General features: G+C 38.5%; 1 protein-coding gene across 1 annotated transcript; it reads left to right on the top strand.

Moving 5' to 3' along the window:
• Positions 1-1,464: 1,464 nt before the first annotated feature.
• Positions 1,465-12,260, top strand: LOC137184045 (protein-L-isoaspartate O-methyltransferase domain-containing protein 2). The gene is made up of 7 exons (XM_067591343.1): positions 1,465-1,609; positions 3,914-4,074; positions 4,268-4,418; positions 7,674-7,776; positions 7,860-8,031; positions 8,315-8,438; positions 9,409-12,260. Exons 2-7 carry the CDS (start codon positions 3,919-3,921, stop codon positions 9,966-9,968), a joined length of 1,266 nt encoding a protein of 421 aa, XP_067447444.1. The 5' UTR covers positions 1,465-1,609; positions 3,914-3,918; the 3' UTR covers positions 9,969-12,260.
• The last annotated feature ends 740 nt before the right edge of the window (positions 12,261-13,000 follow it).

Genomic DNA, 13,000 nt, shown 5'->3' with positions numbered 1-13,000 from the left:
CACAGAATGTAGACCACCATTACTTACACTGGAATTGTGTTGGAGAGGGATCACTTCATAGCCAGTATGGAGAGCAGGAATGATTACAACAAGCAGTGACTCTTTTAATGTACATATGGACATGTGAGTATTGTATTAAGATGGGCTTGAAAAATGTTCTGTTTTAATTTGAGGAATGGACATCAAGAAGTACGTTTTACCCATGCAGATAGCTGGTGAATAACATGGTTCAAATATCAAGGACTGAAACTGACTTGTTACAGGCAAGTGGTGTATTTACTCCCAAGTATGTACAAAATGTTAATTTGCCTTATAACTGTGACTGTGCACATTTTACATTGTTACAAACTGAAATGTACAGTCCATTTATACACTGGGCAAATATGCCCTCCTTTTTTCTTTTCTAATTCTTATATTTATTCTAATTATAATTCCTATTCACTGCTACACTTTAAGCCTTTTTTAGCAAAGCCTCAAGAGTGTGTCACCCTGCATTTCACTGCACATACTTATAGGCTGGATTGTAGGGCCCCTGGAGTTCTTGGGGTTGCAAGATCCAAGTTCACTGAATGTCAGTTGGTTTGTTCTGATGTGATTGAGAATTTGTTTTGGAATGTGCACCACTAAAGCACAATATCATCTAACATGATGGGAGTCTTGAGGTGGGTCCTGCTTTATTACCTTATGTCCCTGTGTCAATATCAAATGTTTTTTTTTTTTGTTTTTTTTTTGCTTGTAATATCTACTTGTGACTCTCTGTCACTGGTTACATGTCTACCAGTTGTGACCAGTTCAGCAAAGGACTTGAAAAGTCTGAAAAATACAGAATTTTTTTTGTGTGTGTGTATATATATTCTTGCTCTCATGTTGATAATCTTTAAACCTTCAAGTTTATTAGTCTACATGTGTTTCTATTTCTATTTCTATTTCACAGCAGACATTTGGACTTGTTGTAGTACACAGTTGTTACTAATAACATTAACATTCTATTATCTAAGTATACCATGACAGTGTGATAGTGAGCCAGCATGTGCAATACCAGGACCCTGAAATTGAAGCAGCTAAATGAAATTCAGCCATCATTTATTTTCATTATTTACACCTGTGCTTTTCCTACTGTGACTTGTGACATGTCAAAATGTCTTCTGTGAATAAGGTCTGTAGGGATTTGACTTAGTATAGGTATAACTTTTAATTAAAGCCCATTTAAAGCTCGCTATTTAAGCTAATTAGAGCACAGACAAGCTTAGAAGTAACTGAGACAGAAATAGCTTAGTATTGGCTGAGTCACGTGGTAAAAGTAACTCAATAATGGCAATCAAACTTGGTAAAATATTCATATTTTGTGGTCAATACCACTATTCAGTTTTGAATAACATTTTAACTATCACATTTGCCCTTTCTGTTCATGTTTAAACAGAGCTCCAGTGTCTATGCAGGCCATCCTCCTCTGGCCGTTATGCGCGCATTACGTATGACGTCAGAGCGTCAGCTGGCCAAATGTTTACATCGAGCAGTGCTGTGTCTCTGACTACATCCCCCCAAACAACAAAAGGCTGAACACAAGGAAAATCGTTAAGAGAGAGAATATCAGTCGGCATTTGACCAGGTATAACGTCATCTCCATCAGTGGGAGCACAGTGAAAGCTAGCATGTGCTCCTACACCGCTAGCAGTAGTTAGCTGTTATCATTCTTGTCTCGATCTCACTTCTCTTTCAGCGAAGACAAGACTGCGGTTGTTTCTGTTTGTGTTGACCTTGCCCGTGCCTGACAGTCTGTTACAGATGTAATCATGTGTTTTTGTATTTTATACTGGGTGGTTGTTAGACCAAGAGAGCTTGAATTCTATTGTTTTGTCGAAACTGGATCACCTGATTGGCGCAAACAGCAGCCGCAAGTAGGATTTGTATGGATGTTTGCGGTGAAATGAAACCTGCTGGAGTTACAGGTCGTGGTGTGACTTTTGACTCCCGTTAAAAACCTTGTAGATAAAGGAAAGGACGTTGTAGCTAATTCATTGAATTGCAAATGAATAGCGAGGCGCAGGAAGTGTGTACCCTACTAGCCTACTAAACCAAATAGTTAGTTAAAGACTTGTATTACAGCGCCCTCCTGTGGTAATCTCTGCTAAACACCCTGAAGAAGCACATCATAAAAATATTCACAGCGACAACATCTCATAGCTGGATTCTCTTCCCTGAAAATGAGTATTCATTTAAGGCAAGGGGTGCTGTTTGTTTTATATTGGCCTGACAACATCTACTTCAGCTCAGCCAAGTGGCATCAAAGACAAGAGGTGCAGTAATATTTAAATGCACATCACCCTTTGTTCTTGCCTCATGACTATGACCAGCATTTGGCAGCCCGTGCACCCTGTGATCTCTGTCCCTCCTGTCCTTTGGCATTGCTCTCTGGTGTTGTTTTTAACACGGCCCTGAATTGCATCCACAGCATTCACACCTACCATTGCATTCTGCTGCCAAAAGCTTCATTTAGGCTTAGTCATGTCAGGCTTGTGGTGCATATAGTTGAGACACAGACATTCAACTAAAAGTTGAAAGTTTCTCTGTCCTAAGAGCAGGATTTGTGATATCACAACTAGTTTTGAAGCCAATCCTGTGTGATGTGGAAACATGAAGCCTCCAGTGCACATACACTAAGAATGGACTTCACAGTGAAGTAGGAGACATCATGTGTCCAGCAGTAAAACTTTTGAAATAAAAAATATTTGCATAGTCATAGATTCTGGATTTTTCAATGATGGAGAAGGAGTAGATGTAATTTTAAGGATTTTAACAAGATAATTTAACTTTTTTGTGGTAAAACCCAGTCAGACACAAATCATTATTCAAAATAGAGTATGTTATATAAAGGGGTATTTTTAACAATAACCACATCTTGGTGCTATTAAATTAGACGTACTCACAGGCTGTGATTGTTATCCAAGTTGTGCAGATTTTAAGTCAACACAAAATGACAGACCTGGTCTCGTCCCAAAGCACTTCTTCAAATAAGAAGTTTTTTCAGCTTTCCACTTTCTTTAATAATTAACACATTGCTCAAGAGATGACATACACAGTATGATTTTAAGACTGTTTTTAAAGTTAAGCAGTTAAAGCAGCAGTTAAATGTTGAAATGCACAGGTACAGAAGTACTAAAGTTTCTAAACAAGTGTCCCACCATCTAAAGAAACTGAAGAAATTAAATGGTAATTTAAAAAAAAGATCTAGTGAGTCTGTAATTTGTCTGTAAAGAAAAGTGAACTGTTTGATGGATAAAAGTTGACATCCAGAGTTGGTTTACTATCTTTAGCAGTGGTGATGAAGTAAATGTGATAGTTTGCCAGAGTGAGGTTTCAGAATAGAGTTCTTTGGCAGTGTATATACAAAGGGTTAATCATGTTGTCAGCGTGAAAATGTCATCAGGTTAAGTCACTTGTGAGATTTTATTATAGCATGTAATGTTGGCTGAGCAAATGGAGTAAAATGAGCTTGAGAGATGTAAGAAATGCAGTCTTCATTTAGTTCTGAACACCATGAAATACTTATAATACTGTATGTATGGTACTGGTTGTCATTTCTGTACAGTTTATTCATTATCAGTGTTTTCATTAGTGCAAAGTAACAGAAAGTACAACTGAGGCTAATGGGAATGTCATTAATTTTTAATGGATGTGCTCATAAACAGTTTGTATTGGACAAACTGAAATTTTGACCTCCTGGTGGCATTAAAAGAAAAGTCATTAAGATTCATCCTCTTGGGACCATGAATGTCTGCACAAAGTTAAATGGTAATCCATCCTGTGGTTGTAGAAAAAAAATGCAACCTGATGGTATCTAATGTTTAGAGGTTAATTAGCTTCACACAAAGTGCTTTGTCATAGTAAACCACCTGTTTCCTTTTGTCTTCAGTCAACATGGGGGGAGCTGTGAGTGCTGGTGAGGACAATGACGACTTGATTGACAACCTGAAGGAGGCTTATTACATTCGCTCAGACCTGGTGGAGCAGGCTTTTCGAGCTATCGATCGTGCTGACTATTACCTAGATGAATACCGGGATAACGCCTACAAGGTGAGCAAAATGAAAGTCTGTCAAGTCACCCAGACAGGGTCCAAAGAGATGTACAGCAGACATGATTATGTTTTGATGTGAAATAATAGCTAATGATGTTGAATATTTCTTTTGTTATTAGTCACTGCATAATCACCATGTTAAGAGTTTGATAAGCTGAAAGATGTTGGGGTATATGAAATGTTATTGTCAGGACTTGGCTTGGCGGCATGGAAACATCCATCTGTCTGCTCCGTGTATCTACTCCGAGGTGATGGAGGCTTTGGATCTCCACCCTGGTCTCTCGTTCCTTAACCTTGGCAGTGGGACTGGCTACCTCAGCACCATGGTTGGCCTCATATTGGGTAGGTGGTTCCCTGCAATAATCCAGCATGTCTTTACTTTAAAGGACAGGTTCACAATTTTTCAAGTCTGTCTTAAAACAACAGTCAGGTGCCCAAATGAACATTGAAATAGGTTATTCTTACTGTAATCACTCCTCATGTTCATACTGATTATTCTGATCCTTTCATAAAGCACTTACAGTGTAAGTGATGGGACCAAAATCCACAAGCCTCCTTCTGTGCAAAAATGTATTTAAAAGTTATCTGAAGCTAATATGAATCTTCAGTCATCCAAATTAGTCAGATCAAGTAGATATCTTTCAACGTTACAGTCTTTTTTAGTGCCAACGTACCTCTTTTTGTTCCTATACTTCCACTGCAGCTCAACAGGGAAACACTGTCCTAGGAAACACAAAGAGGGAATTAGATGCTAAAAACACTGTAAATGTGGCAGATATCAACTTGATATGACTAACTCAGACTGCATATAAGCTTCAGATAAACTTTTATATGCATTTTGCACAAAATGACTGTGTGATACACTGTGGATTTTGGCCCCCATCACCTACATTGGAAGCACATTTGAAGGGATCTTTTAATAGCCAGTATGAACAGGAGGAATTACAGCGAGGAAGACCTCTTTTAATGTCCATATGGGTACCTGACTGTTGTTTTAAGATAGACTTGAAAAATTGTGAACCTATCCCTCAACTCTGACAATTGTGATCTTGTTCTGGTATCAAAGTGTAAACATATAGCATGAAGGTTACAGGTACATGCTAGAGCTAGACTGATGAATCAGTTGGTGAGATATATTGACCAATATTAGCCTTTTGCACTATATCTGTTTCAGTGCATATGTTGACCGATAATTAACATGAAATGTCAGAACAGAAATTATATGTTTTTGGTCTTGTGAAATGGCCTGCTCAAGACATATCTTAAAAAAACTCAAACTGTTGTGAGTGTTATGCGTTAATGTAAAAAGATGAATATTGACCAATATATTGTTTTCTGAATTTTGTAACTCACAAATATTGATATTGTTGTCAGAGTCAAAAATCCAATATCTGTCAGGCATGCTTGTTAAAAGAGTTGAAAGATGATTCACATTCTTTGAAGTGTCCATCAGCAATGTACTAATCCTTGAATTGTTCCAACGAAGCAATTCTGTGGCACTGATGGCTATTGTGGTACTCAAAACTGCTCAATTAGACTATTGCTGTGAAAAACAACTTGCTCTGTCAACTTGCCTGGATACATAATGCTTTTTTTAAGAGAAAAAAGTAAGGTTGGAGTTGCATTCAAACATTTATAGTCCTAATACAGTTGATTTTCCAATGGCAATATGACTGTTGCCAATAATGAAGCTAAGCCTGCAAGCCAGTTCATGCAGTGAACTCGAATCTGCTGCTTCACTCACATGGCATCCTCCTCTCATGGCAACATAGAGCAACACACATGTCAGTGCTCTGTTCACTCCTTTGCTGCCTGCTGTCTGCTGCCACCCCTGAAAGCTAGGTGTCATCTGCTGCTACTGCTGCTGCTCATATATCATTTCAAAACCCCCACCTCCACCTCAGTGTCCACCTGTAGGCTCTGAGTCTACCTAGGGGGAAGTTAGTATCATCATTCCCCACTCCCTGCTGTGCTGAGCTTAGTGTTTCCTTGTTGGGAGTGACAGGTCAGAGCCTAGATGCTAAATATCAACACTGTACACGGTCCGCAGTCACAGAATAATCCAATAATCCGCTAGTCGCTCGACAGAAAATGAACCGTAAACTATTTTGATTATTGATTAATCCTTTTGAGCTATTTTTTAAAGAAAAAAATTCCAAATTCTCTGATTTCAGCTTCTCAAATGTGAATATTTTCTGGTTTCTTTAGTCCTCTATGATAGTAAGAAAAATATCTTTGAGTTGTGGACTGTTAGTCGAGACAAAAGAAAACATTTGTGGACGTCATCTTGGGCTTTTAGAAACAGTGATTGATATTTTTCACAATTTTCTGACATTTTATGGACCAAACGTCTAAGTGATTAATTGAGAAAATACTCTACAGATTAATCAATAATCAAAGTTATCGTTAGTTGCAGCCCTAATCAGTTACTATTATATAGCCCAATTATTATTATAATACAGTGACATTCCAAACAATTGCAATCTTCATGTGTATTTGTGTAGAAATGACAAAGGCAGAGAAAACAGCAGTAACTATATGAATAGGTAAGTAATCAAAGATTTATTCATTCAACACTCTGGTTACCATGTACTTCACAGTAAAATCAATGAGCATCAAATATTAAACAGGCTTCATAGTAACAAACTCAAGAACAACAAAACAGAATTCACAAAACAGTAATAACATTTTTAAAAAGTAAAATGTCAGTAAAGGAAAGAGAAGTGAGGCAATACAATTTTTTTTTCAGTTGACTTGGAAGGTTTTTCAAAGTCAAGGGGAAAAGACCGCACATGCCTGGTCTCAGCTGAGCTCTGGGAACCAATGGACTCTGGATAACTGACCTGAGAGAGTTACTATAGTTACTACATGGACACAAAAATTCAGAAGCATACCCAAGGGATTCACAATTTAGAGCCTGAGAGGTAATAACTAGAATTTTATATTGAATTCTAAACTCCACTGGCAGAGCAGCTGTCACTGGAGTAATGTGCTGCCTGCGTGTTGTGTTTCTTAGAAAACGGGCTGCAATATTTTGAACCATCTGCAGATAGCCACAGCTCTTTGGCTGAGGCAAGAGCTGAATGAGTGAAGACACAAAAGCATGGAATCATTTAATTATTTTTACAATTCAATTGCACAAGTTTCTTAATTATCAGTGTAGAAAACACAGGTGTTGAGTCCCAAAAAACTGTAGGTGATTTCATGACACCCTTGTGCCTGAAGAGCCAATTTAGGATAAAAACATTGTACATTTTCTAAACTTAATTAAAAAAAAGTTTCAAAGGCAGCATTTTGCTGTATTGTGAATCATTGAGAAGCAGAAATTAATAAATTTTCTTAATATTAATAATAAGTCAAATGTGACACCCATATTCTCAGTACATGGCTATTCATTACTACAACTACTCGCTTTATAAAAATTGAAATATGTGTATTAAATTCTCACTGGCCTGTAACAATACAGGTTGTGTTTCTAATATGAGAATAATCACACACAACATTTGTAGTTGGGCATAATGCCCTATGGCATCACAAACAGTTTTGTGTCCATGTAAATGTGGTTAATTGAAAACAATGGTATGCTAACTGTTCCAGGACCATTTGGGGTGAATCATGGGATAGAGTTACACACAGATGTTATCGAGTACGCCTACCAGAAGCTCGACACCTTCATCAAAACCAGCGACAGCTTTGATAAGTAGGTATCCAAATGTGTCAGTGATGTTTTCTAGTTTTCCACATGTCTACAGTGTTTTCCATTGCTCTTGTGTCTCTCTTCAGATTTGAATTCTGTGAGCCATCCTTTGTTGTGGGCAACTGCCTGGAGATTCCTCCAGAGAGCCGTCAGTATGATAGGGTGTACTGTGGGGCCGGGGTGCAGAAGGACCATGAGGATTACATGAAGAACCTGCTCAAGCTGGGGGGCATCCTTGTGATGCCTCTTGAGGAAAAGGTTGGTGTTTTGCTTGAGAAAATCTGCCACCTTCTCCTCCATCTGTATTTTTGTTTTTATTGATTGTAATGTTGATATATCATTGGCTTTGATTTTTTGTATTATGTGCACAGCACCTTGCAACTTTCAAAATAGCTTTTCTAATCTTGAATATCTTCATTTGAAACAATTCTTGTGGGATGAATGGACTTGTTGTACCACAATCATCAGGATGCACCAGTACACACACACAAAGTACAAGGACAAGAGCACTTTTAAATTCTTCCTGCTGTATTTTCCACAGTTGACCAAGATCACCCGTACAGGGCTGAACAGCTGGGAGACCAAAAAGATCATCTCTGTGTCCTTCGCTCCTCTGGTGCTGCCTAAACACAGCACAAATGGCAAACCCAAGACTGCCCCGCTGCGTGAGTCTCATTTCAACCTTTTTAAAATCAAAAATACAAAAAAAACATATGTAATCTGTGTCTAAAGCCCCATTCAGGTGGGATTAACATTACAGGGGGAGGTAGGGAATGAAATACTCACTGTGCTTGGTAATTGAACTCATCATTTCGGACATCATGGGGAAATAACAGGATATAGTCTGTAATAGACATGACATCTGTAACAGACATGGACATTGAGGCAAAGATACTGCGTGAGGTGAATGTCATGATATCATTATCTCCCATGTCAATAAACCTCCATAAATCCATTTAGAAATCATAGAGAATAGAAGCTTCAGAACTTGCCTGAGAATCATCACATTTTTAATTTTTTTTCAGTATGAAAGTATTCTAGTGATAGTTGTCTGTACATCCATGGCTACACCGGAGCTGCTAATAGCTAACTCAGCGTACGTTTAATGGCGTCTATTTGCCAAAATGTAAACAAATATCTAAAAACTGAGCTCATTAAAGAATAGCAGTATCTACCTATAGCTGACATCACAACTGCCCAGTTGATGAGCTTTCATGGGGTCTTGTTTTTGCCAGTGGTCATATTGGTTCCCAAAATAGGCCCATATGTTGGTATGTTGTTGCATGTTTCCATCTATCAGATTAGCAAAAACATTTTGACTTAATTTTCACACAAAAGTTAAATTTCACTGAGTTTAAAAAATGTAGAAGGACAAGCAACTTGAAAAAACCTCAGACATCCATTTTAAAATGCAAGGACATCACTCTGGACAGGATTTAAATCCAGTGAGTTCACTGAAATACAGTGGGTAATTGTAGCTGTAATTATTACTTGGGTGTGGGTGAAAAATTACCCACTAATGATAACATCACCCACCTCCACCTCCACAATTGTTGAGTTTTGTTGTCTTCCTCCCATGTTTTGTACTAATATTTTCCTCTCTGCTCTGTTGTGTTGTGGTTTTCAATTTTGCAGCAAAGTATGAGGTACGGACATTACAGGAACTGGCTCGTATCTGTATCCGCCACACCCTCAGGGTGACCACAGATGGAGGAGACAGCCTATCACGTGGCAGGGGTTCCTCTTTCAGTGTGGGCAGAGGTCTGGCAGTGGCTGGGCTCCATAAGTATGGCCCTCGCTTCAAACGTCGGCGCGTCCACCGGCGCCATTGCAATGCCCTTGTCCTGGCCACCCGTCAAGTGGTGGCCAGCAGCGGTATTGGCCCCACTCCCCTGGACAGCAACAACAATCAGGGAGGGAGAGCAGAGGATGAGGAGGAGGCAGGAGAGAGGGAGGTGAGGCGGCAGATGAGGGGGAGCAGGAAGGTGGGGAGAGGAGCAGGAGGGGTGGTGGAAGAAGAGGAGATGATGGAAGAAGATGATGAAGAGGAGGAGCAGGAGGAGGAGGAGGAGGAGAAGGAGACCGGGGAGCTGCTCCGACCCCAGCCGGCCGTGAATGTCCTGAGAGAGAGGATACTGGGCCTGCCACTGCCTGAGCCTCTGAAGATGTACCTGCTGTACTACAGGGAGAAATGAGCTGGCTGGATTGATAGCCAGGTCCAGAGTCAACAACCCAGCAGAGGCTGAGGCCTATGTTACAACCCCACCACCACCTGTACAAGGCAGAACAACATGCCACCCACCTTACTCCACAGCTCCACTATGGGTCTCTTTCTCTCGCTCTCTCACCTGTCCTCATCCTCTCTCTCTCCAACTTCCTCTTTTTGCTCTGCCTCCCACTGTTCTTTACGTGATTAATTTCCTGGAACTGTAAGGAGTCAGTTCAGTTTGTCCAGTTTAGGGGGGAGGGAGGGTTACACTATGCTGAGAACAGAAACAATTCACTCCAATGTTTCAGACAACCAAACAGTCACTGATGTAAATTTTATGTCTCCTTTGAGGTGAAAAGAAATATAAATTGATACATAATATATACTCAGTTTTCTCTACAGCTCTGTATAACTAACATGCAAATCTAGCTTAACAGTGTACACTTATAGTATTTAAGCTTGCAAAAGGCAATTTAATGGTGCTGAGAAAGAGCACCATCATTGTTTAGTCTACAACAGCAGACTAGACATGGCAACAGAGTTCAAACACTGTAGCAACAAGCAGAAAGAGTAGCTTCAGCAGAGCAGCGACCAGAAAGCAGCAGGCTTCCTCAGCCCTCTTACATCCACTAATTACAATTGTTCCCCAGGTTAGAGAGTATAAGTTACTGGATAAGTGTGGAAGCTGCTATGCCCACAGAAGGGTGTGTGTGTGGGTGTGTGGGTGTGTGTGTGTGTGTGTGTGTTTAATATCAGATAATGGGGATGGTGCTGTTTTAGGAAGGAAGTTGTAGTCTGCTTATTGCTCAACTTTGTGAGTGAAGCGCGCAATGATGTGAGAAGCATATTTTCTCTTTCACTGTATCATATTTAATGATACTGCAGCTACCTGTACAGCTAGTGACCAAGATGGTGTCCTGTTTTGTGATTATTTCCATTGATTTCCAAAATCAAATGGGAGCTTTGCCTCAAGTCCCCAGTACATTAGATACTTTAACTTACATGATCTGCTTTTCCAAGGAGTTGACCAAGGTTTGGTCATAATTTCAAGTGTTTTTAGGCAACTCGTTGATTTAACAAAAAAGCTGAGTTTTCCCTTTTTCTATGCACATGTGTCATTACATGAGTTGTCTCCTGACTTTGTCATATGGAGATGAAACTGACCCTGAATCCTTACATGTGTATCCAAAGGGTGGTTTCACTGTTTTTCTCTATATCCAATAGTAATCTCTTAACCAAAACAGAAAGACCATAAAAAAATCACATACTTACTAATATTCCAATTTACAGAAATAAACCAGCATGATAAAAACAATAACTATTTCTGATGATTGACAGTGTGCAGGTTTTCTCTCACCGTGCTCTCATCTTTGTTTTTGTGTTTTTTTTTTGTTGTTGTAACATTTTGATTCTTGAATTTTATGAGACTTGAAGTGTTGTGTACATATGAATTTGTTGTTTGAATGAAAAAAAAGAAAAGAAAAAAAAAACAAAGATGCTTTATCAAGTGTCTTACATCTGACATTTTTTTCTGTTGTAGTTTCCAGTTAGATGGAGCTTTATTCCTTTTTACTTCTTGCTTTTGTACCAAACTTTCTGCTCCCCTTTGTGCCAAACTTAAGTTGCATGGACGAGATTCTTTAGAGGAAACAGCAGATCAACAGCAGCTCATTTGAAGAAAAAAAAGCTGACAATTGATGTTTTATCATTACAAAAACTGCTACCACTGAAATGACACTTCTGGTTGTTAATATATTTTTTATCATGTCTTAGATTCTTCTCATTTTAAAGGTTATATTTGCAGAGATTCTCTGATGAATAGCAAAGTGATCTTTGCTCAAGGCAACATGGAAGCACCCTTCATGAGGTCATTGGAGAAATAACGGATGTGATCACAACATGAGGAGGAATTTGAATATGTGCAGGTTTGAATGGGAGGATTGTGTCCAAAAAGCAGGTCCTTATCTGGCCAGGAGACTCACTTCCCTTCTGATTTCTGCTGACTGTAACATCATGCTTCACTGTTTGGCTGTTCCACCATTTCTACTGCTGCTGGATCTACCTTTTGAGTACTGTATGTAGACCATTCCTTTATCTGACATGAGTACCATCCATGTTTGGTTGTTGTGCAGTTGTGATTCTCTGCTGAATGTATATGATCATGATGGTTTGTTTTTTTTTTGCACTTAATATCAAGTTTTGGGGAGAATGACTTGCTTGTTTTTAAAATTGAGCTGTATTATGACTGCTGTTAATAAAGTCTGTTATACAAAAGAAAGTCCAGCTGTAAATGAGGGAAGTGTTGTTTTCGATTAGCTGAATACTAATGCCTTTTGTGTTTGAAATTTCCAAAGTAATCATGACTTATAAATCCAGGAAAAGACTTTTTAACCCTTTAATCGTATCACCTCGTGATACAAGCAAATCATTTTTTTTAAACTATTATTAAAATACCAACTCTACCAGATGGTTGACATTTATCAACATAAACATCTTTTTTCAATTATCTACATAGATATGTAGCTATTAAAGTAAAATAAAATACATTTTTAAATCGCACATCTCTTTTTATGGACAAGAGCAATGTCTAACACCTGAGAATAAAACAATGTAACATTTCCTTGTGGTACTCTACAAAGCATTGCCAACTTACATTCAAACAGAAGCCTACAACTCTTATAATGCCAAAATTAGCAGTTTCATTCTGGATTCACATAATTAGGGACTGTATTTTAATGTAAAATATCTACAAAATGTTGGAAAATTCATACTGGCATAGTATATTATGAATAAACATTAGATTTATCATGTTGACATTTTATAATCATAAAAACCTGTATTTGATGGTAATATTCAGTTTTGTCACAAATTGTTGCCAATGCTTCTTTTACTATGAATGGACATTTCAACGGTTAGAAAATTATCAAAAAAAACGACAGCATGTCTTTTTTGGGGGGGGTTTAGATTATTCTTTTCATTAAGTCCTCTGAAACAAAACAAACAAAAATTACCTTCAAA

Source organism: Thunnus thynnus, chromosome 6, assembly GCF_963924715.1.
Source record: "Thunnus thynnus chromosome 6, fThuThy2.1, whole genome shotgun sequence".
NCBI lineage: Eukaryota > Metazoa > Chordata > Actinopteri > Scombriformes > Scombridae > Thunnus > Thunnus thynnus.
The sequence above is the reverse complement of the archived record's forward strand: the minus strand, read 5'-3'. Positions and strand labels throughout refer to the sequence as shown.